Here is a 26,860-nt window from a genome sequence, read left to right as displayed (position 1 = left end):
AGGGGTAAACTAGGTTTATTTATTTATTTATTTATTTTTAAGTGGCAATACTGGGGATTGAACCCAGAACCTCATGGATGCTAAGCATACATTCTACCATTGAGCTATAGCCTCACCCTTATAAGTAAAAATTCTTTACGACAAAAAAAAAAAAAAAAAAGGCAGGAGGTAGAATTAATGGATTAATGGCACATGAGAAGCCCTGCACATAACTATAATATGTCAAACTCATTCATTAGAAACTAGTAGTTTGGACTTTCCTTTGTCACCAAGGAACCCTGCTTCCCAACTCCTCCTCACTTGGGCCACAGACATTGGTCCAAGTCTCCAGAATGGGTGACAGGGCCCCAGTGGAATGAGAGTGAACAGTGTTTATCTCAACAATTGTGTATCCATTTGAATGTACATCAGAAGAAGGCAAAATTAGCCTCTTAAATACAAACTACACAGATGCCGCGGCTAAGGGGGACTTAGATGGGCATTACAAAAGTTTTTAAGGACCCAATTTAAAGAAAAATCTCATGCAAAGACCACCAGTTTGGGATGAAACCCTGGCAGCCTGAAGGGCTCCTGCTCGTGCCACACAGAACCACACAGCCCCATGCAGAATGGCTTCACTGCCTGTCATTCAAGTGCACAACTGTGGATACAGCTGCGTGAGCCTGTGAACACACAAGCATGTGTCCCCTGTTTAGAGCAGTGTGTTCCCAAGGAAGAATTTGGGGCAGGCAGCACAGACGGAGCATGGTGGCTGGGTGCTGTGTGCAGCCCTTGACAAGTGCCAGCTCAGTCAAACTCCCTGGACAGCCTTCAAATGAGTGGACCTCACTATGCCCACTATACAGATGAGAAACTGAGGTTGCACAAGACGATGTGGCTTCTCTGAGCATCAGGGCTCAGGTGCCAGAGCACACGCCACTCAGCAGGACCAGGGGCCGAGCACCTGCCCCTCCCTTCTCACACCGCCATCCAGAGCTTCCTGGAGACCCCGACGCACACTCAGTGAAGCGCCACCCTGTCTGACACACTTGGATTCTTCCTCCAGTACCTGATGCCAGGGCTCTGATGTCTGGGCCTCTGTTCACCAATCAAGCTCTTCCCTCTTCCCTTGACCTACCTTGCCCCCAGAATCTCAGCCCAGTGGCCATAATTTACAGTACCTTGAGGGGAGACAGCCCATGCCACTCCTGGAGGGGTGGGGATGGGTTTGGGGACAGAGTCCTCAGCACAGAATTAGCAGCTCTGTTACTGCCCCACTGCACAGATGAAGAAACTGGGGTGGGGGGCAACTGTATGAGGTCCTGGGGTGGCCATAACAAATGACCACAGACAGGGGGCTTAGACAACATGAATTTTTGCTCTCCCTGTTCTGGACACAAGAAGTCTGAGATCAAGGCGTGAGCTTCCTCTGGAGGCTGTGAGGGCAGATCCTTCCTGCATCTTCCAGCTCCTGGTGGCTCCAGGCATCCCTGGGCTGTGACTGCACCACCCCTGTCTCTGCCTCTGTCACCACATGGCTGTCTCCTCACGTCTGTGTCTCAAATCTCCCTCTCCTTTCTCTCAAAGCCTACCCTAATCCAGGGTCATCTCATCTTGAGATCCTTACCACGATGTCATCTGCAAAGACCCCATTTCCAGTTAAGGCCATGTTGCTGAGTTTCCAGGTAGATGTGAATTTCAGGAAGACATGACATTGACAACTTGCCTAAGGTCACCTGGCTGCTAAGAGGTCCACACAGATCCCTCCACACCCCGCCTCAAAGTGGGTGTCCAAAATCAGGGTGTAGCCACCCTGGGTGTGAGTATGGGCCAGTGCCACAAGTCCCTCAGCAGAGCCATGACAGCCACACCACCACAGGCCCACTAATGCCATCCTCAATGTCCCACTGCTGAGGTCGGACGGTTAGGGACTCACTTTTCCAGGCTGTCTGCAGCAAGGTGCCACTGGACCCACACAACACTGAGAGGCATAAGGGGAAATCTGCTCTCTGAATAGAAGAAAGAGCTGGTGACATCCTGAGCTGGGTAGGACTGCTCCCAAGATCCCCGCCCCATGGTGTGCATGCACCTTCTCCAGGCTATGTCACAAACACTAATCCGGGCACTGCTGTGAAGGGATTCTGCAGAAGGAATTTAGGTCCCAGATCAGTTGACTATGAGTTCATTAACAAGATTATCCTGGGTGGGCCTGGCCTAATCATATGAGACCTTCAAAGCAAGGGGGCTCTTTCTGGCCAAAGAGAGTCGAAACATGAGAGTGAATGGACATGAGGGGCTGAGTGGAAAAGGACATGAGAGCAGCCTCTGACTGCCAGCCAGCCAGGAGACAGCCTTAGACCCAGAACCACAAGGAAATCAATTCAGCTAGCAGTTTGGATGAGCTTGGAAGATGACTCCGAGAGAACTCAGCCAGATGGCACATGGATTACAGCTCTTGAGACCCTGATAAGAGAATCCAGCCACACCACATTCTGAATTTTGACCTACAGAACTATGAACTAATAGACGAGTGTTGTTTTAAGCCACTGTGTTTGTGATAATTTGCTGTACAGCAGTGAAAAAAGAAAAAAAAAACAAGCATACACACGATCTTTGCGTGTTCTTCCCACCTTGAACGTGATGGCTGACGCTGTGGAAGCCATCTTGTGACATGAGGCAATAAACATTAGAGAGATCTTTATCTCATTCTCAGGACAGCAGAGACGTAGGCAGACAGAGCCTGTGTCCCTGTGATGGACTTTTAGAAATTGTCCTCAGTGAGCCAAAGGACCCCTCGTCAACAGCGGGGTCTACCTCTCCACCCCCCGGAAACAAGGTCTGCCTTATGCCTGGCTCTGTGCGATAGAACACGGAACATTCTGGGACTGGTGAAAGCAAACCTTAACAAACCCTGAAGCATTTACTGTTCCCTGAATGGAACCCAGCCACCACATGAAGGAGCTCAGGTGATCCACATGGAGGAAGAGGCCCTGAGAATGCAATGTACCTGGAGAGCATGGCCCCAGAGCAGAGGACAACACGGTCCCAGACATAGGAATGAGCCCAGCCAAGAAGAGAGAGCTCCAGAAGAGAGAGGCCTGCCATCCTGGCCTGCCATCCTTGCCAGCCCCCTGACTAGGACATCTGAGGCCAGGCTGGAGCCTCCCGTCCCGGCCACCATCGCGTGGAGCAGAGATGAGCCACGCGTGCTGAGCACTGCTTAAATTCCTGCCCGTGGATTATTCCCCTGGGCTACTGAGGTCTGGAGCTATTTGTGTGACTGCCTGATACGGGCCAATGAGTCTGCTGCCGTCCCCCACACTGATATGGTTCCTCCGGGCCTGTTCCTGTGAGATGCTCCAACGTCTGCTTCATCAACTGACCTGTGACGTCCAGGTGGAAGGAGACCTTCTGGCCCCCAGCCTCGCAGCTGTACTCCCCGGCGTCCGCCTTGCCCGCCTGCTGCACCACCAGCCTCCGGGTGCGGCCCGCGGCCTCCACATGCACTTTCGAGCTGGAGCTCAGCTTCTTGCCGTCCTTGTACCACGTCACCTCCGTCTGGGCCTGGGCCACCTCGCAGCTCAGCGTGGCACTGGCCCCCGCCACGGCCTGCACTTCACTGTGCGCCGGCTGCTCCTTGGCAAACACCGCCGAGGGCTCTGGGGACAGGCAGGGAGGGATATATGATCAGAAGCCCTGGCAAGATGAGGTTCCCTGAGTCCTGGAGCCACAGCAGACCTAAGCTCTAGACCCCTGGCAGCCTTGGGTCCCCACCACAGGGATCCTCTGTGACCAGGTGCTGCACAGGGAACCTTCCATGGGCACTGGTGGGCCAGATGCCCCAACCCCTCCTGGGTGTGGTAGGAAGCAGCCTCAGAGCTCCGTGGTGGGCAGCCGAGCCCCAGAGCCTGGGCTCAGACAGAGGGCGGCGTGGGGGGGAGGGGCATGGCAGAGTCTTTCTTGTAAGACTTTGTGAATCTGCCAAGAAAACCCAAGGCTTCTAGAAAGAACCAAGGCCTCAGATTCACCCAGATCCAAATCTAACTTTCTAAGGACACTTTCAGCACTTTTTGGGTTTGCGCCACCTTATCTCATCTTTAAAGACGACAAGGGCTTCAAATTTCCTTCTTATCTTTTATTTTCCAGACCCACATTTTCCACCCATATGTATGTTAGTTTTGTGGGTAATTTCTTCACCCAAATCTAGAAGCAACTGCCCCCACCCCCAAGTATTCCAAGAGGAAATGAAGGGAGAGACAGTTTGGCCTTGCAAATGCTGGACAGCTGGATGCAGCCAGACCTGCTCCCCACCTCACAAGCCTGGGAGGAGGTGCACTCACCACAGACACGCAGCTGGAAATCCACAGAGTCCTCTCCCACTCGGCAGGAGTAGGTGCCCTCATCCCGCGCAGTGACAGAAGCAGCCACCAGTCGGTGCCGCGTACCCTCATCTTCCTGAGAGAAGCGCTGGCTGGCTTTGCTGAGCTCTACGCCGTCCTTGTACCAGTGCACACGCGTGTGGGCCTCTGAAGTCTCGCATTCAAAGCAGGCTGGGCCCCCAGCCACAGCGTCCACACAGCCACCAGCCGTGTCCTTGTGCAGAAAAGGTGTGAGGCCTACAAGGGCACATGGGCAGGTCAGGGGGCCGGTAGGGTCCTGATCGTGCACATGCCCACGCGGCTAGCAGGTGAAGGTGCTGGGGGCCTCAGGATCATGCGAGACACCGGGCCCTCGCCCAGACCAAGGCCCCTTCAGGGACGCGGCCAGCCTCAGCTGCTGATGTCCAGCCACCCAACTGCCACCCACCAGGCAGCTCCCCTGCTACTGAGCAGGGGCCCCCCCAGTGGGGTTGGTGGGGGTCCCTGGTTCCTGGGGCTCACCTGAGCCTGCCCTGACTCCCTAGCCTCCTCACGAGGTCGGCCGGTGGAGTTACTCAGTCCCCTGCCTTCCCAGTAGGGTCACCTGCCTCCACCCCATTCCCCAACTGTCTCCACAAGGTGGGCTGAGCTCCCCCCACACACCCCTGCCTTCCCCTCAGGGTCACCTAGACCTATCTGACTCCCCATCCTCTTCACGGGGCTGGCAGAGCTGCTTTATCCCCAACCCCCTCCATGAGGTCAGCATAGCCCCTGGTCCCCCAGCTCCCTGGGGGCTACCTGAGCCAGCTTGCTCCCCCACCTTTCCCACAGGGACAGAGAATAGCAGCTCCTGCTGCTCAGAACCCCCAGACCCCCTGGAGCTGGGGGACAGAATGTGTGGCCCTGGCCATGGTGGCGGCCCAGAAGGGACACGGATACACACACATGTCCCAGTGTCACCTTGCACCAACAGCTGGTAGGCAATGCGGCTCCCTTGGCTGACACACTCATACAGGCCTGCGTCTTCTCGCTTCACATCCCGCACCAGCAGTGCCCGCCGGCCGGCTGATGCCTGCACCTCGTACTTGGGGCCTGGGGGCAGCGTGTGTCCGTCTTTGAGCCATGTCACAGCTGCAGCCTGGTCCGACAGCTCGGCCAGGAGCTGGGCCTCCTCGTGCAGCCGGGCCAGCACCTCCCTTGCTGCTGCTGCCACCGCTGCTGGACGCTTGGTCGTCAGCCCCGGGGCTGTTGGGAGCCACAGACAGGTGGACAAAGCGGGTGTGGATGGAGAGGAAGCGGGACAGAGGGAAAGTGGTCAGAGGAGGGAGGGGGAGGAGGCAGGAGAGTGGGATGAAGGAGCAGACAAAGGGGGTGAGGATGGAGAGGTGTGGACAGAGGGAAAACAGGACAGAGGGAGCATGGACAGAAGGGAGGGGACAGAGGAGGTGTGGATAAAAGGGGTGTGCACAGAGGAGGGTGTGGACAACGGGGCATAGATGGGGGGTGGGGAATGAGACAGAAGGGATGTGGACAGAGAAGGTGTAGACAGAGGGGGAGAGGACAGAGAGGGAAGTGGACAGAAGGGATGTGGACAGAGAAGGTGTAGACAGAGGGGGAGAGGACAGAGAGGGAAGTGGACAGAAGGGAGTGGAGAGAGGCAGAGTGGACAGAGTAGGAAGAGCCAGATATGGTGGAGGGGAGTCAGAGAGGCAAGACGAAGAAACAGGACCAGAAGCGGAGTAGAAGGAATCAACAAAAGGAGGGGAGAAAGGAGGGGGAAGGGGGACAATCAGACAGAGAGGGAGGCTCTGTGCCCTCGGGGCTCCATAGTCCCTCCCCCACTCACAGCTGGTGGCTTTGCGCACCTCATGGCCAGGCCCCATTCCAGCCAGCAGCCCACCTGCCCTGGGAGCAGCAGCAGCTCCCCCAGGAGCCCTGAGAGCTGGGGGTCTCCTATCCCACTCCCACCCCCTGGAGGAAACGGGGCTCAGAGGCGCCTCGGGGTCACAAGAAGGGGTGGCCCTACCTCGGACCTCCATGCGGATGCTGCTCTCGATGCCGTTAGCCACGAACTTGAGCTCAGCGCCGTGCAGGCTGACAGGCACCGAGCGGATGGTGAGAGTGTGCCGGGTGCCGGCACAGTGTATCACGTACACGCTGCTGGCCCTCAGGGCCTTCCCATCCAGGAACCACTCGCCTGCTGAGGCCGTAGTGAGGTCCACGGAGAAGGTCACCTCACCTCCTTCCACTGCCTCCACTGCCTTCAGAGGTGTTTTCACAGCCAGCTGGGGGGCTGTGAAATGGGGGCTTCAGGAAGGAGCTGGGCCACTGCCCCCTTCTCCTCCAATACCTGGGCCCAAATGACCCCTCCTCCAGGAAGTCCACTGGACAAGCGCACAGAGACCACAAGCGAAAGTCAGACCCAGGATAGAGAGGGGACAAGTCAGAGCCATCCGAGATCCCCTTCGGATCCCACAAACCCAGTAGGGTGGGGCAGCTGCCCAGCCCAGCGTCTTGGGGCTGGTGGGTACAGACAGGTTCCTGGGAGCTCAAGTCCTGTCTCGGGGTCCTTCCCACAGAGGAGTCTCCAATAACATCAGGACCCTGGTCCCTCCCCTCTGCCATAAAGAGGACCCATAAGTCACTCAGGCCTCTCCAAGGCTGGGCTACACTCTGGGTCTGGGTGATTCAGGAGCAGACGGCCCCACAGATGGTTACCAGGACACCATGGAGAACACAACCTTCCAGACTTACCCAGGTGTATAGTCCCCGGGAACTCAAGGTAAGGGCTCTGGCCAAAGGTGTTCACAGCTGACACCCGGAACTGGAACTCCCCCTCCTCAGCCACACCAGCCACAGTCAGCTCAGGTGTGGCCACGCACTCGTCTTTGTGGCACCGGCTCCAGGTATAGGTGCCCAGTCTCTTCTTCTCCACCAGGTAGCCATCGATGGCCACAGGGCGGTCGCCGTGGGGTGGCGGGGACCAGCTGAGGGTCACGGAGCTCTCTGTCTTGGCCTTCACCACAGGACCCTCAGGAGCATGTAGGGGTGGTCTCCTGGGAGCTGGGCAGAGCACAGGCCCATGTCACCAGCTGGGAGCCCCTTCCCCAAGCCCTAGGTCCAAGACCATGATGGGGGAGTGGGATTGTCACAGAAGTCCCAGCCCTCCCAGGGAGCACTTCTCTGATGATCTGGAATGGCCACAGCCCAAGGGGACCACCAACCCAAGAGGAAGCTGTGAGCCCATGGCCCCAGTCCTGACTCTGTGGCCATTTCTCTGCTTGCAGTGGAAAGTTTACCCAGTCCTCAGGGGCCACACTCAGCCCAGGGCCACCATGAACTGTCCACGTGTCCTGGAAATGAATTCTTTCCAGTTCTCAGCCTTGACCCCATCTGCGCACTGGGGTCTTGGGTTGGACACTGGTTGAGGCAGGACACAATGACCCTTCCAAAGGTGCTGAGACCCACATGCTGAGGCTCATCCCTGGCCCCGGCAAAAGACTGACCCTGTCGGGGCCAATCGCAACACCAAAGGCCACAGAAAGAGGACGCACTCAACCCCTACCCACTGGGCTTCTAGAACAACCTGCACCTTCTAATTTGATTCTTGGGGTGGGGGGCCACCAGGACTCCCACTTTGCAGATACCTAAGAGAGGGCATCAAATGAACCATGGGCCCCAGGGAACCAGAGCTATAACCTAGGTGGCCCCTGCCCCTCATGGCGCTCCCCTCAGCAGGCTAAAACACAGAGCAGGGCCCAGGGGACTGAGGGCAGATAAGCAGCTCCCTCCATCTGACAGGTACTCCCTAGGCCTTTACCTGACACGCAGAACTGGGTGGATGTCCGGCAGTCCCCAGCCACAAAGGCCACCTCACCCATATCCTCCAAGCTGCACTGGGAGATGATCAGCGTGTGGCACGTGCCTTCGGCAGTGATGGCCACTCGGCCCCCGGCCACCATCTCTTTCTGGTTCCGCAGCCAGGAGACAGGGCCCTCTGGCTTGGCCAGCTGCACACAGAACATGGCTGTGTCTCCCACTCGCACAGCTGTCTTCCTTGGGAGCCTTCGGAGGAGGTTGCCTGAGGTGGGCGGAGCCAGGGTTGGGGGTGGGAGGGGGTTGGAGCTGGTCAGACTAGACCCCTGCCAGCATGCCCTGATCCCACCTCTTTCCTGCCCCTGTCCCAGAGTGCCCGCCCTGCTCACCCCTCCCTGACCCGCCCACCGTCCCCAACCCCGACCCTGCCTGCCCATCTGCCCAGTACCTAGCCACCCGCCCAGCTCCTGTGAGGCCCGGACCCCGAGCCCTGCCCGTCCAGTCTCTTGGGCCCCTGCCCGCCCACCTTGCACCGCCAGCTCGGCCACCGTGCGACTGCCCTCTGCGGTCTCACAGATGTACACAGCATCGTCATCAGAGGAGACGTTGAGCACGGTCAGCCGGCGCTCGGTGCCTGCCTCCTCGATGCGGTACTTGGCGCTGGCCCACAGCCGCGTCTCCTCCTTGTACCACGCGGACTCCGTGGCTGGCAGCGGCACCTCACACTGGAACGTGGCCGAACCTTTCTCTGGCACCTCCAAGTCCTGCAGCCGCTTCTTGAAGGGAACAGAGGGCTCTGCGGGAAAAGAGCACAGGTGAGTGGGGCCAGGAGAGGGGAGGGGGCAGACCGGAGAGGCGATGAAGAGTGAGGGGACGGGGAAGTGGGGAGGGACTGGGAGGTGGGTGACAGGGAAGGAGGTGGGCAGGGTAAGGGAGGTGTAAGACTGGGTGGGGGCAGGGAGCCAGGACAGGGGTTGGAGGGGCTCCGGGGGCAGCAGGTGGGTGGGAGAGAAGGCAGAGGAGCTGCAGGGAGGGGAACAGAGGGAGCTAAGGGTGTAGCAAAAGAGGGAGGACACGGGATGGGAAACAGAATTTAAGAGCCCCCTCTCCCAAATATAAGGAGAACTCTGGAAGAGAAAGAGAGAAATGAGGCCAGTGAAGCCACAGCAAGCAGCCCCACTGAGCAGGCCCTTAATGGGCAGGATGGGGTAGGCTCACAGGGGTGAGGCCGCTGGACCTGTACCCGCCTGCGGAATCATGAAATCACTCAACTGCATGAGCGCACTTCCCTGCAAAAATGAAGATGCTGAGGGACCCACACAGAGGCTGAAAGGCCCTTTTGGAGATCCTACAGCTGGTAAAAAGTGGAAGTGGGACTCCAACCACAGCAAGAGGCTGGCCTTAGGGAACCAAGACTAAATGGCACCCCAGGAAATGCTGGTGGTGTTGCCTACACTTGCCCAGGTGCCCTGGATGAGCCTCAGACCTGGACAGGAGCCTGCAAACTGACCCAGAACAACCTTCAGGCTGCAGCCTGATGCAGCCCCAGCTTGAGGCCTCCAACAGTATGGGGTTTCTCCCTGCTCCTGCTCTCCTTCCATCTCTGCCAGGGAGACCCCCTTAGCATCCTGTAGGAGGGGTGGAGAGCCTGGGTCACCCTCAGCCTGGACAGGGCAGGCTCAGCCATTGGGCACCTTGCCTCCCAGGGGTAAGTGGTTTTGGTGACAAAGTGCTTTACTCTATACTCGTGTTACTCTCACAGACAATGGAACAGACTGAGGGTCATCCCATATCACCCCCATTTTGTGGACCCAGAAAAGTAACTGCTGCCAAGACCCATAACTACAGATTTCTCTGCCAGACAGACACAGGGCGGGGAGATGGCAGCGGCAGCGGCCGCTAGAAGAAAAGGATGGAAGGCCTGGGGAGGGGCCCCTGCCTGTGCTAACTGCGCGCTGGGACTGTGGGCCCGCCACCAGGAGCTCACCTCGAACGACGACCAGCACGGAGCTGTAGGTCTGGCCCACGAGGTTGGACGCCGTGCAGGTGTAGAGGCCACAGTCTGACTGCTTGCAGAAGAGGATCTTGAGCACAAAGTTCTCCTGGGCATCCTCGTACACCACGTGACGCCGGCCCTCGGCCACCAGCTGCCCATCCTTCTTCCACACCGTCTCCGGCTTGGGCTCACCCGTCACGTAGCAGCTGAGGCGTGCGTGCTTGCCCTCGGTCACCGTGCAGGTGCGTGTGCCAGCCCTGGAAGGCGGCGAGGCCGGGGCGCCCTCTGCGCGCATGGCTTCGCGCCGCCGCTGCAGGTGCGCCAGGAGCATCGCTGTGGAGGCCCCCGGTGGGCTGACCGCATCGGCGTCCGCATCCACCGTGAGCGCCGCGGCGGCGCTGGCGGCGCCCAGCGGGTTCTCGGCGTGAACCGTGTAGGTGCCGCCATCGCGCGGCCGCGCGGCCTGGATGCGCAGCGCGCTCGCCTCGCCGCTCGCCTCCACGCGCACGCGGGGGCCGTCGGGCGCGCCCAGGCGCCGCCCGTCCTTGGCCCAGCTCACCGACATAGGCGGCGAGCCCCGCACGCGGCAGCGGAACGTGGCCTCGGCGCCCTCGCGCACGCGGATGGACGTGGGCCGCAGCAGGAAGTGCGGCGCCTGCTCGGCGCACGCCGCCACCGCATCCACCTGCAGGCCGACGGCCGCGAAGGCCTCGCCGATGGCGTTGCGCGCGCGGCATACGTACTGCCCGCTGTCTCCCAGCGCCAGGTCCAGGATGGTGAGGCGGTACAGGTCACCGTCCTGGGCCAGGCGGAAGCGAGCGCCAGCCTCCACCGGCTGCTGGTCCTTCTCCCAGCTCACTTGTGGCGTCGGGTTGCCCACAATCTGGCAGCTCAGCGTGGCGTCCTTGCCCACCGACACCACGAAGGCCTTGGGCCGCGTTAGGAAGCGGGGCGCTCCACTGAACGAGGAGTGATCCATGGTGGTGGGAGGGGGGAGGTGGGGAACCTGCAAAGTAGGGTGGCGGGGAAGGCATAGTGGGGATGAGACCCGGGTGCACTCAAGAGCCCCCCACCTGTGCCCCACCTGGTCACTTCACCCATCCAGGGCTGCCTGGAGAACCCAGCTTAATGCAGGGTGAACACCTCCACGTGGCCCCCCTGCCCCATCCCGGTCTCATCTCCTCCCACACACCCCATCCCTGCAGGTAGCATCACCAGATGGTACGGTAGTCCACAAGTGTAAATTTGCCTCTTTCTGGGCGTTTGGGGTTTGGTCTCACCTCCCATAATGGGCTCTTTTTAACTGATAAGAGCATCTCTTCCCTCCTCCAGGCCCGCTGCCCCAAACTCAAGGTCCAGCTGAGCAACTGTCCCAAAACACCAGCACCAAGCTTGCCCTCCTCCTGTGTGGCATCTGCCATGTTGTATCTCACCACAAAGACCTTCCCTGTCCCTCCTGGGCCACTCCAACTGCCATCGGGTGTCCTGTCCCCTCCCCACACGCTGTTCCTTCCTGTGGCTTAAACCTCCAATCTACCTGGTCTCACCCAGTCAAAGAATGGCAATTCTCTGCACCCTAACAGGGCCTGGCCATGGAAGCTTATAGTAAGTGCCCACGTTTGGCCTGCCCCTCTCTCTGACTAAGGCACACCAGAGGTCACAGGTTCTCCACTCCAGCAGGCTCTCCGAGCCCTCTGCTCTGCGTGCCGCCTTTGCCCCCCATCCTCCCTCCTCAGTGACTTCCCCCAACCAAGCACTTGGGATGCACTGCAGGCTGTGTGCACAGCTGCTCAAACCTCCTCGCTGGGCATTGCCCGCAACGGGGAGCCTTGTACACAGAGCCTGTCCCGCTTACAGCAGCTCTGGGCCAGGGCACACCTCACCTCTCCTGGGATCCTCCCACCTCCCCTCAACCCTTGAAGGGGTGTAGTCATCAATGAGCAAAGAATGGAAATCCTGCAGCTGGTAGGGGGTTGCCCACCCCCCCCTTGCTGTGAGTGCCTGCCTCCTTCCCTTGGAGACTGAAGTTGGGAATGGGGAGGGGCAGGGGCAGTGCCTTCAATGATGTCTGTAGAGGTCAATCAGAGAATCCCCCAGCAGGAGAGAATGACCAGACTGGCTAACCAGGCCCAACGAGGGGGCCTTCAGGTAGCATGGTCACTCTGCAGTTCTTGGCTGTGGCTTCACTGGCTGTGGGCTCTGCCAACGGGGCACCTTGTAGGGACGGGGCTGGCACCATCAGAGCTGAAGGCCCCAGGCTGACGCTGGCCTCTGCCCACCCCAGGTTGGGCCCCGCTGGCCCCGGGCACAGGTGGGTGAGATTAAAATCGGGCCTTGCCTGCACAGGGCCTTCTATATCGACAGCCAGCACAAATGGGCCCCACTGGGCCCTGGGCTGGCCCCAAGCGCCTTAACTCTCTTCACCCCAGGAGCCGGGCCTTCAGTGTGGGCTGCCCACCGGGGCAGTGTTCCCAGGCCCTCTGGCTCCTTGTCCTGTGATTCAGGACCTAATCCCATTAATCCCTCCCAAGGAGGTGAGCCGGGACCGTCCTGCTGACTCACTGTGCAGTCAGCGCCTCTGTTCTTTATCCACACCGCACCCCCACGGCCTGACTGGGCTCTTGTCCTGGGCGAGTGGCCACCTGCCTCCATGGACACCCTCCTGGTCCTTGGCACCCCTCTGTGGAAGGATTACTTTGACACCAGGTCCCCGGGGGCCTGAGTTCTGAGCTCTTCCAAGCGCACCCCATCTCCTGAGTCATACAGTCAGTCTCTGGGTTCCCCAGGCAGGACATGGCACCCTCCTCCTGCCACACCCAGAACAGGTGTGAGACTCTGCTCCAGGCTGATGAGTGAGTACGTGCAGGGGCCTGGGGGCCACTTCCACAGCTGGCAGCCTCTGTGAGCCAGGAGGACAGGGGTGGGGAGGGAGATCTCATCTCTGCACATGCTTAGGGGACCAGCCTTCAGCAGATGTACAAGGGTGGGCAGAGACCCCAAGATCCTCCAAAGCCACCGGGGGTCATGCTGCTGTTCCGCTCCCTGTCCAGAGCCTGCATTCCCCACTCTCAATGCGGCAGAACTGCAGGGATCTAAGAGAGTTCACCCAAACATAAGTGCCTTGACAGCCCACAGCAGTCCCACCAGACAGGGGTCCCCACTGGTCAGCAGGACCAAGGCACCCCAAGGTGCGCCCGAGGACTCTGAGCTTGGGGAGAGGGACCACCCAAAGACCCTCCGGGCACTGGGCCATCTGCACCATCCCCCTCCTCCCTGTGCCATGTTGGGAGCTGGGGCTGCTGGAGCTGCAGCTGCACGGGCAGAAACAGGAGCTTCTGGAGGGGAGACTGAGCCAGGACCTCCACCGTGGCTTCTCAGGGAAGCCCCTTCCTTTCTCAGATGCCCACCTTGGAAGGTACTTCCCTGTGGACCCCACTTGGGCTCCTCAGCCCCTCGGAGGCCCCGGCTTGGCGCTCACACTGAGGCCAGGACCCCCTTGCAAACCTGCCAGGGAGCCTTGTGGCTGACCCGTGCCACACCCACAGCCCCGCCACCCTTGCTTTTCCAGAACTTGGCCACTCTTGGGCCCCTGTGGGGTTTGGGCCATTTTCCAGATGAGCCCAGAGTGGGAAATGGCTCGCAGCCTGATAGCAGGACCTCTACCAGCCCCCTCTCAGAAGCCCTGTCTCCCTAGCTTGCCCCCTCTTCCCGCCCCCAACCCTGTTGCCCCCATGCCCTTCCAGAAAAGACTTCCAAGGGCAGCTCCTGCAGTCTGTGCCTTCCCCTTAGACCCCTGGGCCCGCCAGCTTCCTGAACTCCAGGGGAAATTCTTTCCTGGAGTCAGGTGTCACTGCCCCACTGGCTGTCCCCTCCGCTGAGCCAACAGGCCCAAAATAGCCCCAGCTGTCAGCGGGCATCCATCTCAACAGAGCTGGGGGCAGGGCTAGCCAGACCCTCAGGGCAGTGGGCAAAGGAAAAGGTGGGTGCGCCTGACACCCCCCGCCCCCTGCCGCCTCAGCTGCTCCCTCCCAACATGAGGGTCTGGCTCAGGTCACCAATGAGTCAGGGGCTGGAATCCATGCCCCTAACCCCAGGAGCAGCACAGCCTGGTTGAAACTCTACCCCAGGTCCCTCCGTCCCCCAGAGCCATGACCTTCAGCCGAGACATCCTCAGGGGCACAGGATGGCCCCCCCACCCCTGCCTGCCCTTTGCCTCCTCACCTGTCTCTACCGGGGGCACTGGGCAGCACTCAGGTGGGGGGTTCAGATGGTGGGGCAGGGCTGCTGGGTCTCACCTCCCTCCACGGGCCCAGGACCGACAAGGCTCCCGCCCAGCAGCCCGCACTCCTGCCGGTCCTCAAACTGGACAGGGACGAAAGGACAGGCGGATGCTATCAGCTGAAGAAGGCTGGGCCCGCCCCCACCCCACCCCCACCACCGCCAGCCTGCCCAGCCCAGCTCCAAAATAGCCCGGGTGTCACTGCCCCAGATTTGGTTTCACCCCTGGCCCCAGGGAGGCAAAGGGCAGAGGCTCTGGGCGGCTGGGGGAGGAGGAGGCATGTGTGCTCTGGTGATGGTGCCTGTGGGACCGGGGCCCTAACTCGTGAGGACCCCTAGTTGGACCAGCATCCTGGAGTGCAGGGCAAGAGGGAGAAAGGGGAATCCAGTACCACTCACAGGGGCACCCAGAACCACCCCCAGAGGGGAACAGGCCCACCCTGAGATGACCAGTCACCTGAGAGTCCTGCAGCCTCTTGGTGGAGGCATGCAGCCAGGAACCAAGCACAGGTGCCCACGGTCAGCCCCTCTCCAGCCTAATCGCACACATGACTGAGGTGGGTTCTTTATCCCTGGTCCTTCCTAGCAGCACCTGGCCTGGCTGGGTGTCCATTACATCTTTACATGGGACATCCCAGGGATGAAGGACACAGCCTCAGGGGTGGGCAGGCAGGACAGGGGCAGGTGTGGTGGGTGGCACATGCTGCCTCACGCCCCAGGAGGGCTGTCCCCCGTCCCCATGGCCCTGGTGCAGGAACAGTGGTGGACGGGATTCCGGGCCCACCCAGGGGAGAAGGAGGGCTTTGCTTGGCAAAGGTCTAACAGGGAGCCAAAGAAGGCCACGTGATAGGATCCTGGGACCTCTCCTAAGAAAAGGCTGATTCACTAGGGGTAGGGGGTAGGCGGGGTGCTGCTCTGTGCCCCATCATCACCCCCAACCCTGAGCCAGCACCAGTGCACCCCCAGTCTGAGGTCTGAGCCATCTCTGCCCTCTGCACCCAGGCCTGTATCCGGTGGGAAAACTGAGGCTCTGAGCACAGACCAGTCACCTGGGTAACCTGGTCTCAGTCAGCTCAGGCTGCCAAAGCAAATACCGCAGACAGGGGATCTTAAACACGGACATTTGTTTCTCAGTTCTAGAGGCTACAAGTTCGACACAAAGGTGTTGGCAGATTCCATGTTGGCTAAGAGCTGCTCTTTCTGGTAAACAAAACAGATGCTGTATTCTCTCTGTATCCTAACTTGGCAGAGAGAGTGGGTTCCAGTGTTTCTTCCTTTTAAGGGCAGTAATCCCATCATGGGGGCCTATCCCATAACCTTATCTAACCCTAATCACCCTCCTCCTTGCCTGTGATCCCCTATAGCTCACCCTTCTCCTCCTCTGTCCCTCCTCCCTGTCCTGTTGATCCTCCTCCATGCCTCAGTCACTCTTAAGACCAGCCCAACTCCACCCTGCTTACAGACAGATCCTCAGTCACCAGCCACAGCCGATGGACCCACCATCACTGGGCACTCTCAAGATGTCAGCTCTCTCTTCCCTCCATCTGCAGGGAAGGTGTCTGTATTTTTTGACAGTCCACATATTTGCTGCACTCCATGGAAATTGTGTCATCCCATCCTTCTCATCCTCAGCAGGGAGAGTGGACAACTATCACCCACTGGGTTCTCCTGGACTGAGTCACCCACCTGTCAATCCAGGGGGACTGCATGCTTCGAGGGACCTGGGCCCTGTCTTCTCCACCTGTCCTGAGACTGTTAGATTAACATTCCCATGAGTAGATACAAAAACAAGTGTGTCCCCCAGGGTGTCCCAAATGTTATCAAGTACAAGTCCTGTGTGATCATGTCAAAGTCTATGGTTTTGGTGCAATTGTGAAGGTGAAGTTGTATGTTCTGGAGGGAAGAAGGGTTCTGATTCCCTTCTGAACATTTTAAAGGGAGGACATTTATGATGTTTGACCAGCTTGTGAATAACACAGATGAAGTAAATACAAGCTCCCATATGGAAAACAAAGACACATAACACTTTCCAGTGTTTTATATCAAGATTTTATTGGCTCTTCCCCCAAATGGTGATTTTCTTTTCATTTTACAGCAGAGAGCTGAGGCTCAGAGAAGTTAGAATGATTTATGTAAGTTTATACAACTGACAGTGCTTGACCAACTTACTCCTGAGCATAAATGACAAACCACCAGGACAATGTGTCAGCTCAGTGCACCATCACAGCTGCATGATATCCTGGAACAAACAGGGGACATCAATGGGAAAACTGGTGAAATCCAAATAAAATCTGGAGTCTGATTTTGAAAAAAAAAATGTATAAGGGGTTAAAATTCCTGGGGAGGGGGGAGCACCTAAATATATAAAACAAATACTAACAGACATAAAGAGAGCAATTGATGGGAATACAATAATAGTAGGAGACTTTAACACCCCACTAACATCATTGGACAGATCTTCCAGGCAGAAAGTCAGTAAGGCGACAGAAATACTAAATGACACAATAGAACAGTTAGAGTAATTGATATTTTCAGGACATTACATGCCAAAAAAAAAAAAAAAACCAGAATGTACATTCCTTTCAAGTGCACATGGAACATTCTCTAGGATAGATCACATACTCGGACACAAAAGAAGCCTCAGCAAATTTAGGGGGATAGAAATTATTTCAGGCCTCTTTTCTGACCACAATGGCATGAAACTAGAAATCAACCTCAGAAAGAAAAATGAGAAGAAAATGTGCATGGAGACTAAACAACATTTAACTAAAAAAACCAGTGGGTCAATGAAATCAAAGAAGAAATGAAAAAATACCTCGAGACAAATGACAGTGAAAACACAACCACACAAAATCTATGGGATGCAGAAGAAGAAGTCCTAAGAGGGAAGTTCATAGCAATACAGGCCTTCCTCAAAAAATTAGAAAAATCTCAAGTAAGCAACCTAAACTACCATCTAAAAGAATTAGAAAAAGAAGAACAAACACAAACCAAAGTCAGTAATAACCGAAAACTTCCCCAGCTTGGGAAAGGAAACAGTCACCCAAGTCCAGGAAGTACGGAGAGTTCCACACAGGATCAACCAAAAGAGAAACACACCAAGGCACATGGTAATCAAACTGACAAAAATTAAGGATAAGGAGAAAATATTAAAATGAGCAAGAGAAAAGCAACACATAACATACAAGGGAACTCCCATAAGGTTATCAGCTGATTTTTCAGAAGAAATTCTACAGGCCAGAACGGAGTGGCAAGATATATTTAAAGTGATGAAAGGGAAAAACCTACAACCAAGAATACTCTATCCAGCAAGGCTCTCATTCAGATTTGATGGAGAAATCAAAAGCTTCACAGATAAACAAAAGCTAAAAGAAGGGTTCAGCACCACCAAACCAGCTTTACAACATATGTTAAAGGAACTTCTCTAGTCATCAAACTGTAAGAAAAGAAAACAAAAAGAAGAAAGAAGGGGGAAAAAAAGACCTATCAAAGATTGCTTTGGCAGTTCAGGGTCTTTTATGGTTCCATATAAATTTTGGAATTTTTCATTCTAGTTCTGTGAAGAATGTCATGAGTATTTTGACAGGTGTTGCATTGGATCTGTAGATTGCTTTGGGTAGTACAGCCATTTTGATAAGGTTGATTATTCAAATCCAAGAACACGAGGTATCTTTCCATTTCTTTGTATCATCTTCAATTTCCTTCATTAATGTTTTACAGTTTTCAGAGCATAGGTAACTTCCTTGGTTAAGTTTATGTCTAGGTATTTTGTTGTTTTTCATGCCATGGAAATGTTTATGCCAGTTATAAAATTTTGGTTTTTGAAGTGAAAAAAAAAGTGAATAAAGGACCGCAAATGGCAAAATCGCCTTCTTTCTTATGGGTGAGCTGTATTCCATTACATATATAAGTGCTGCATCTTCTTTATTCATCTATTGATGTGCACTTGGGGTGCTCTTGTGTCTTGGCAATTGTAAATAGTGTTGCTGTTAATAGCAGGGTGTATGTATCTTTTTTAATTCTTTCGTATTTTGTGGTTGGCTTTATTCCTTTGATAACTATGTAAGTTTAAAAAGCTAACACTCTAAACGTTCTTAGAAACAATTAACAGTACATATATGTAAACAGAAAAAAATATGTGCAGTATATTGGGCATATGTATTTACATGCAATATATTGTATACGTGTAGTCAAAATGTAACAATTCTCCCTAATAAAACTGAAAAATAAAAAAACAAAGTCAGCAGAAAGAAAGAAATAATAAAGATCAGAGAGAAAATAAATAAAACAAAGTTTAAAGAAAAACAATAGAAAAATCAATCAAACAAAGAGCTGGTCTTTGAAAGAGTAAACAAAATTGACAAACTTCTGGAGAGAGAGAACACAAACAAACAAAATAAGAAATGAAAATGGAGAACTTACAACCAACAACACAGAAATACAAGAAAAAATCCATAAGAGAATACTATGAACAACTATATGGCAACAAACTGGACAACAAAGAAGAAATGGACAAGTTTCTACAAACATAATCCACAAAAACTGAATCAAGAAAAATAGATTAATCTGAACAGACCAATCACTAGAAATGAAATAGAATCATCAATTTTAAAAACCTCCCTGCAAACAAAAGTCTAGGACCAGATGGCTTCACTGAAGAATTCTACCAAACATATAAAGAAGAACTTATACCAATCCTTCTCAAACTCTTTCAAAAGACTGAAGAGGAGGGGACACTCCCAAACTTATTCTATGAAGCTACTATCACCCTGATATCAAAAACCAAAGACACTACCAAAAAAGAAAATTACAGGCCAATACTGCTGATGAACATAGATGCAAAAATTCTCAGCAAAATATTAGCAAACAGAATCCAACACATAAAAGAGATCATACACTATGATCAAATTGGATTCATTCCAAGGGCACAAAGATGGTTCAACATGTGCAAATGAATCAACATGATACATCACATCAACAAGAGAAAGGACAAAAATCACATGATCATATCAATAGATGCAGAAAAAGCATTTGTTAAAATTGAACACCCATGATGAAAACTCTTACCAAAGTGGGTAGAGAGGGAACATATCTCAACATACTAAAAGCTATTTATGACAAATCCACAGCCAACATAATATTCAATGGTGAAAAGTTGAAAGCTTTCCTGATAAAATCTGGAACAAGACTAGGATGCCCACTCTCACCACTTCTATTCAACATAGTATTGAAAGTCCCAGCTATAGCAATCAGACAAGAAAAAGAAATAAAAGGGATCCAAATTGGAAGAGAAGAGGTAAAACTGTCACTATATGTGGATGACATGGTATCATGTATGAAAACCCCAAAGGATCCACACAAAAACTGCTAGAGCTGATCAAAGAATTCATCAAGGTAGCAGGATACAAAATTAACGTACAGAAATCAGTCACATTTCTCTACACTAACAATGAAATATCAGAAAAGGAATGTAAAGAAACAATCTCTTTTAAAATTGCACCCCCCCCCAAAAAAAGTACTTAGGAATAAACCTCACCAAGAAGGTGAAAGACTTATACACAGAGAACTACAAAACACTGATTAAGGAAATTAAAGATGACTTAAAGAAATAGAAAGATATCCCATGCTCTTGGATTCAAAGAATATTGTTAAAATGGCCATATTGCCCAAACTAATCTACAAGTTTAATGCAATCCCTATCAAATTACCCAGGATATTTTTCACAGAACTAGAACAAATAATCCTAAAATTTACATGGAATCACAAAAGACCCAGAATTGCCAAAACAATACTGAAGAAAAAGAATGAAGCTGGAGGAATAACTCTCCCAGACTTCAGACAATACTACAGAGCTACAGTAATAAAAACAGCATAGTATTGGCCCAATATATATATATATTTGGATCAATGGAACAGAACAGAAAGCCCAGAAATAAACCCTAACACTCACAATTAATCTTTGACAAAGGAGGCAAGAATATACAATGGAGAAAAGAGAGCTTCTCTGGCAAGTAGTGTTCTGAAAACTGGACAGCTGCATGTTAATCAATGAAGTTAGAACACTCCATCACACTTTACAAAAAAAAAAAAAAAAACTCAAAATAGCTTAAAGACTTAAACATAAGACAAGTCACTATAAACCTCCTAGAAGAAAACATAGGCAAAACATTCTCTGACATAAATCTTAGCAATGTTCTCCTAGGGCAGAATACCCAGGCAATAGAAATAAAAGCAAAAATAAACAAATGGGACCTAATTAAACTTATAAGCCTTTGCACGGCAAAAGGAAACTATAAATAAAACAAAAAGACAACCCATGGAATGGGAAAATATATTTGCAAATCATAAGACTGACAACGGCTTAATCTCCAGAATATATAAACAATTCATACAACTTAATAACAACAACAACAACAAAAAAAACCCAACCCAAAAATGGGCAGAAGACCTAAACAAGCAGTTCTCCAATGAAGACATACAAATGGCCAACAGGCATATGAAAAAATGCTCAATATCACTAATTATCAGAGAAATGCAAATTCAATGAGGTATCAACTCACACCAGACAGAACGGTCATCATTAAAAAGTCTACAAATTAATAAATGCTGGAGAGGCTGTGGAGAAAAGGGAACCCTCCTACACTGTTGATGGGAATGTAGTTTGGTGCAGCTGTAATGGAAAACAGTGTGGAGATTCTTTAAATAACTAAAATTAGACTTTCCAAGCAATCCAGCAATTCTACACCTGGGCATATGCCCAGAGGGAACTCTAATTTGAAAAGATACACACATCCCAATGTTCATAGTAGCAGTATTTACAATAGCCAAGACATGGAAACAACCTAAATGTCCATCAATAGATGACTGGGTTAAAAAAATGTGGTACACATATACAATGGAATACTACTCAGCCATAAAAAAGAATAAAATACATGCCATTTGCTGCAACATGGATGGAGCTGGAGAATGTCATTCTAAGTGAAGTAAGCCAAAAAGAGAAAGAAAAATACCATATGAGATCATTCATATGTGGAATCTTAAAAAAAGACACAAATGAATTTATTTACAAAACAGAAACAGACATAGAAAACAAACATAATTATAGATGGGAAGTGGGGGAAAGGAGTGGGAAGGGATGAACTGGGAGTTTGAGATTTGCAGATATTAATTACTATGTATAAAACAGATAAATAACAATTTTATTCTGTATAGCACAGAGAACTATATTCAATATCTTGTAGTAACCTATAATGAAAAAGTATATGAAAATGAACATATGTATGTATATGTATGACTGAAACATTATGCTGCACACCAGAAGTTGACACAACATTGTAAACTGACTGTAGAAATGAAAAAGAAATAAAATTCCTTGGGGAGACAGAAAGGCAAAAAGGTTGAAGTCAGCTGCCCAGATGAAAATCCTGCATGTGTGTAAGTAGATAAGGGTTTTTAAATCATACTATTGCTTTTAATGGAGAAACTTTGGAAAGAATCTAAATGCTCACCAATGTTATAATGGATAAAGAATTGATTGTGTCATTGGGCAGTGGGTGCTACACATCAGTTTAAAAAGTGAACTGGAGTGGGTAATAGCCCACTGGTAGAGCACGTGCTTAGTGTGCACGAGGTCCTAGGTTCAATCTCCAGTATCTCCTACTCTATGGGAAGGAAGGAAGGACGGAAGGGAGGGAGGGAGGGAGGGAGGAAGGAAGGAAGGAAGGACTGGAATTACAGCCACAGATTTAACTCTAAAAAGAATAATGTCTATAAATAAGGTAAGTAATCAAATGAAAAAAAAACCAACCCAAAGTGGTGGTGTCCCATTCTCCTGCATATCTGTTGGTTCTTGGTGCACCCACCACCTCCCCTTGGCCACAAGAGAGTAAACCTACACTGGAATCTGAGGGGGGAGGAGGAAGGGCAGGTGGTGGGTCAGGCAAGCTCTGAGGCCAGAGCTAAGCAGAGGAGGAGAACGTGCCAGAAAAGGAAGGAGGTCCTGCTGGGCAGGACAGCGTAGGTGAGGGTGGCAGGACCTGCAGAAGCCACCCCTCCAGCTCCGAGGCCCGTTATCCGCCCACGGTGGGGCTTTTGGGGACCTCTGCTCAGAAGTGCAGACCCTGGAAACAGCTCCAGGATGTCCTCCCCATGACAGGACTAGAATGGAGCCAGGGCCAGGTGGTGAGGGGCCAGGAGGAAGGGAGGGGCTCAAGGGATATCCTGGGCTGATTGCTGACCACCAGATATGCGGAAGTGGGAGAGACTCGCAACTTGGCCCGACCCTGCACAGGTGATGGCCTCACTCATCAGGTGGAAGTAGGGGGCACTGAGAAGAGGGAGCTAGCTCTGGGCATACTGGGCTGGATAGGCCTCTGAGAGAAGGTACCCGTGGGCCCCTGCATGCAAGAGGCAAGGCTCCAGAGCCACTCACATCCAGAGGAGAGAGACCAAAGGGAGTGAGGGGCTTACCATCACCCTGTTTGTCTTCCCATCCACACGGTGGGCTATCTCCTTTTGTATCTAACTGCAGGCCCCAAATCAAAGCTAGAGTTGTCCTGGTCCCCACCTGGGGACCTCGTTCCAGGATGTGTGCTAGTTGCCTCTAGACCTGAGCTCAGCATCCGTGCCAGGACGACAGTGAGCCCCAAGGTAGGGAACTGCTTTCTCCAGTCCAAGGACCCAGGGGCTAGGCCTACTACAAGGCAGCTGCAAAATCCAAGAGAAAGGAGGTCACTGCAGAATTGCACTGTGTGTGTGCAAGAAATGGTGAGGCCCAAACTTGGTTTCAAGAAAATGCCACACAAGAGGCCACTGTTATTTGGAAGATGAAGCACTTGATTTCCTCAGGAACAGCCACAAAAAGTTGTCTCAGTGATTGACAGCCTCCCGAGATATTAGGAGAATCAGCCGCAGAGAGAAAAATAAAGTGGATCATGCTCAACATTGGTTACAGGGATGGTCTGTGTAGCTAAGACTGGCTTTTAGAGGAGAAGCCTCAAAAATCACCAGAAAGTAAATATCTGTCCAGGGCAGGAATGGAGCCCACAACCATCTGCATTCCAAGGTCAGAAACTGCAAAAGAACTGACAAAAACATCCAGAAAACTCTTGTTAAAGTGCTGTGATTATAATTAGCTTGACATATTTGTACATTATTTGAATTTTGAACACCAAGCATGTATTTCTTTGCAAGAAAAAAAAGAAAGAAAAGACAAAAATTCATTCCAGGAAAACCAAGTGGCTGTGGGAGCTCCCTGGGGTGCAGGTCCCCCTACTCGCCCCTTACTGACAATCGCCCCATAAAGGTGACCCAAGAGTGGAGCAGAGTGGACACTCCACCAAGACCACACAAGAGACAAAGGCCAGCTGTCCCGGTGCAGCAGGGTGGGGGTGGGGAGGGTGGATGCAGATTCTAAAAAAAGTTTTCTGTCAAGTGACGCTGCAGTGTTTTAATGGAGACACCTGCTTTCATTTCAGCCATGTTTGATACAAATATCCCACTTCAAAGTCAACTTTCTCCCGTAATATTTCAGGAGCAAAATAAAATCTATCTGGAGCAAATAAAGTTGATTTTACCCCAGTAAAGTATTGACAAGAGACACCACACACAATAGATTGACAGTAAAGTACTGATAGATAGTAAAATAGAACCTTATTCATAGTGTTATTAACATGTGTTAAATTGCACCATGAAGATGAAGGATCTCTGTCTTTTTCCTTACGCAGCCCTGGTTTGCCCCTCTCTGTTGTAATGCACATCAGGCTACTTCGTAACATTAGTCCAACAAAAGTAAAATGTTATTGTGGAGGAAAAGCTCTCTGATTCCAATCTTCCCATTCTCCTAAAGGAAGTTCAAAACTGGGTTGTCCTTTTTGTTTCCATTTCAAGACCAAAATATGGAGGTACCTCATTTTTATTTTGGTGGGCTACTTTTTAGAAAAAGCATCCATTACAAAGTTAGGCCAATTTTGAAATGAAATGAAATGAGAAATGTAAAGGAAATGCTACTTTCTAAAACAAAGTAAATTGTGCAGGGAAACTTAGCAAATGAAATACAAACTTACTCTGTCACTGGCAGAATTGAATTGTAGGTGTTTGTACCAATGAAAGTTCCATGTCTGTCCAGCAGAACAGGGGCCACACCATTTCCATGCTTACATCGGGGTCTACATCTGGGTACCTCTGGCTGAGGTTTAGAAGAAAAATGACATTATCTTCGCAGAGATTACTTTGTGGTCAGAATTCTGCAAAGCTTTTATATAAAAGAAAAGACAGGGAACAAATGTGGGACAGAAACTTCAGGGGCAGAGATGCTGGGAATCGCAGGGCCCCAGGAGATACTTTCCTTAGAGAAGTGCACCTTGGGTTTGCATCTGCTTCTCAGGTGCAGGCTGTAAGCTCTTTTGCCTCACCAAGACAATGCACACGCATTTCTCAGTAATGCCAGCTGTATGCTGTCTTAGCTGAGGGCATCAGCGATGGCCTTTTAAAATCACCCTGATAGTTTCTGAATGCCATCTTACAGGTTTCCATCTGTGATATCTCCAGCATATCACAAGTGTACAGGAAAAGTGTTGGCTTAATTTTAAAATCCCACCTGAGCCTAAAACAAAGAAAGCGAAGTCACAGCCTCAGCCTCGCTCCGAAGATAGTCTGGTGGCCTCATGAGTGGACAAAGGACAGCTCCTTCACCTTCGGGGGGCCTGACCTTGTCTCACCCCCAAGGCTGTCCCTCCCATGGGGAGCCAGCTGTGCCCACTCCCATTCAAACAGCATACTGGTCAGCCAACAATCAGTGGAGCCCAACAGCTGGGTATGATGTCAACTGAAACAGACAGCTTAATGGAGGGCTCATGAAAGAGATCGTCAGAGAGCCCTCTGAAAATCCCTGCATCCCAGGCTGACTTTGCTCATGCTTAAATTGCACCGTCTGACTGGTGATACCAAAGACTTCACACTGAAGGGGAAACAGACTCACTAAAATAGTCTAGCCACATCACCAAGCAAATAAATAGGCGAACAATCGCAGAAACAAGCCCAGAGAGGAAAGGGGGAATCAGTATCTGGAGTTGCTACAATGTATTACCTAAAATATCTAGCTTTCAACAACACAACAAAATTATGGATCATGCAAAGAACAGCAAAGTGATCCATCCACAAGGGAAAAAAGCAGACAACAGAAACTGTCAGTGAGAGGTCCCTGGTGTTGGACCCAGCAGACAAAGCTTCACACCAGCTATTACAACTGTTCAAAGAACTGAAGGAAGCCATGCTGAAAGAAGTAAAGGAAAGTATCATGAAGATGTCTCATTAAATAAAAGATAGCAATAAAAAGAAATTATGAAATGAAATATGCACTAGAGGGATCCAATGGTAGATGTCAACTGGCAAAAGAAAGAAGCTGTGAACTTGAAGACAGAGACTGATAGAGATCACACAATCCAAAGAACAGAGAGAATAAAGAATGAAGAAAAATAGACAGTCTTAGAGAAACGTGAGACCCCATGAAGTGGACCAATATATGCATAAAAACAACTCATCACATTCAGGAGAAACCCGATATGATTTACAGCTTATTTCTCACCAGAAACAATGGATGCCACAAGGCAGTGGAAATAGGTACCAAAGAGTGGACTTCCCAGGTAAATCATTCTCTGTCACCGAAACAGTGTATCAAATAAAATGGGATCTTAAAAATGCTAAATCAGAACATTAAAATAAATATAACATACTTGAAATTGTGTTACCGTTACTCAAATTAGTAACTATCATTAAAACGATTTTAAATCCTGGGCAATGCTTTAAATCACCTGCTAGTGGGGGCTGCAATACTATTGGTTAAATTTTAAAAATTCTCTCATCAGTCCTTAAGGTTTTCTCACAGTGTTCAAGAGAAACTTAGTTGTGATGACTAACTCAGGTGAAAATCCAAAAATTATTATGTAATTTAATAGTGTTTCAGGAAGCAACAGTGATATGAGAATTTAAACAACTTAAAAGAAACACAAGGATTTTACTGATATATCCTGCATCCACTAAAATAAATGCCAGAGAATATACATGAAAAAAAATTTTTGGCCTGAAAGTATTTGCTGAACCTTTGAAAAGGCTTGTGGAAAATCTTTTTGACATGTCCAAGGAAAATGAACTTCTGGGTGCCCTTGTAATGGTGTCAGCAGTACAGCTGTGAGCCGTCCCTCCCCCTATCAAGGTTTAAAATTAGAACCCGTGGGGCCTGGGAGTCACCATGGAACATGGAGCTAACTCCTGCCCCCAACAGCTGCCTTCCCTCCCTGGGAATGCTAATATTAGGGCTACACAAATTCCTAGAGTAGAAATTAAGGGTCACAATTAACTGAGTGACTTAATTGGACAATCTTGCCCTTTTATCATGGTTAGAAACTGGTCCTTCTTGCAGCCATGGCTTTGCTAC

At 51.4% G+C, this 26,860-nt stretch overlaps 1 protein-coding gene across 50 annotated transcripts in view; it reads right to left on the bottom strand.

Moving 5' to 3' along the window:
• The window catches only part of OBSCN (obscurin, cytoskeletal calmodulin and titin-interacting RhoGEF), a 169,429-nt gene extending 154,903 nt beyond the window's left edge, over positions 1-14,526 (bottom strand). For all 50 annotated transcript variants that reach the window (XM_032477303.1, XM_032477305.1, XM_032477304.1 and 47 more), the window contains exons 1-9: positions 14,371-14,526; positions 10,141-11,155; positions 8,680-8,949; positions 8,158-8,418; positions 7,092-7,400; positions 6,364-6,630; positions 5,298-5,582; positions 4,320-4,595; positions 3,363-3,638 (exon numbers count right to left, since the gene is read on the bottom strand). In XM_032477303.1, coding sequence (XP_032333194.1) covers positions 3,363-3,638; positions 4,320-4,595; positions 5,298-5,582; positions 6,364-6,630; positions 7,092-7,400; positions 8,158-8,418; positions 8,680-8,949; positions 10,141-11,128 — 2,932 coding nt within the window. In that variant the 5' untranslated portion in view covers positions 11,129-11,155; positions 14,371-14,526. The remainder of the gene's footprint in view (positions 1-3,362; positions 3,639-4,319; positions 4,596-5,297; positions 5,583-6,363; positions 6,631-7,091; positions 7,401-8,157; positions 8,419-8,679; positions 8,950-10,140; positions 11,156-14,370) is intronic.
• Positions 14,527-26,860: the final 12,334 nt, after the last annotated feature.

This window comes from Camelus ferus, chromosome 3 (assembly GCF_009834535.1).
Source record: "Camelus ferus isolate YT-003-E chromosome 3, BCGSAC_Cfer_1.0, whole genome shotgun sequence".
In the NCBI taxonomy this organism is placed as follows: Eukaryota; Metazoa; Chordata; class Mammalia; order Artiodactyla; family Camelidae; genus Camelus; species Camelus ferus.
This window is presented reverse-complemented; position numbering and strand designations above follow the sequence as displayed.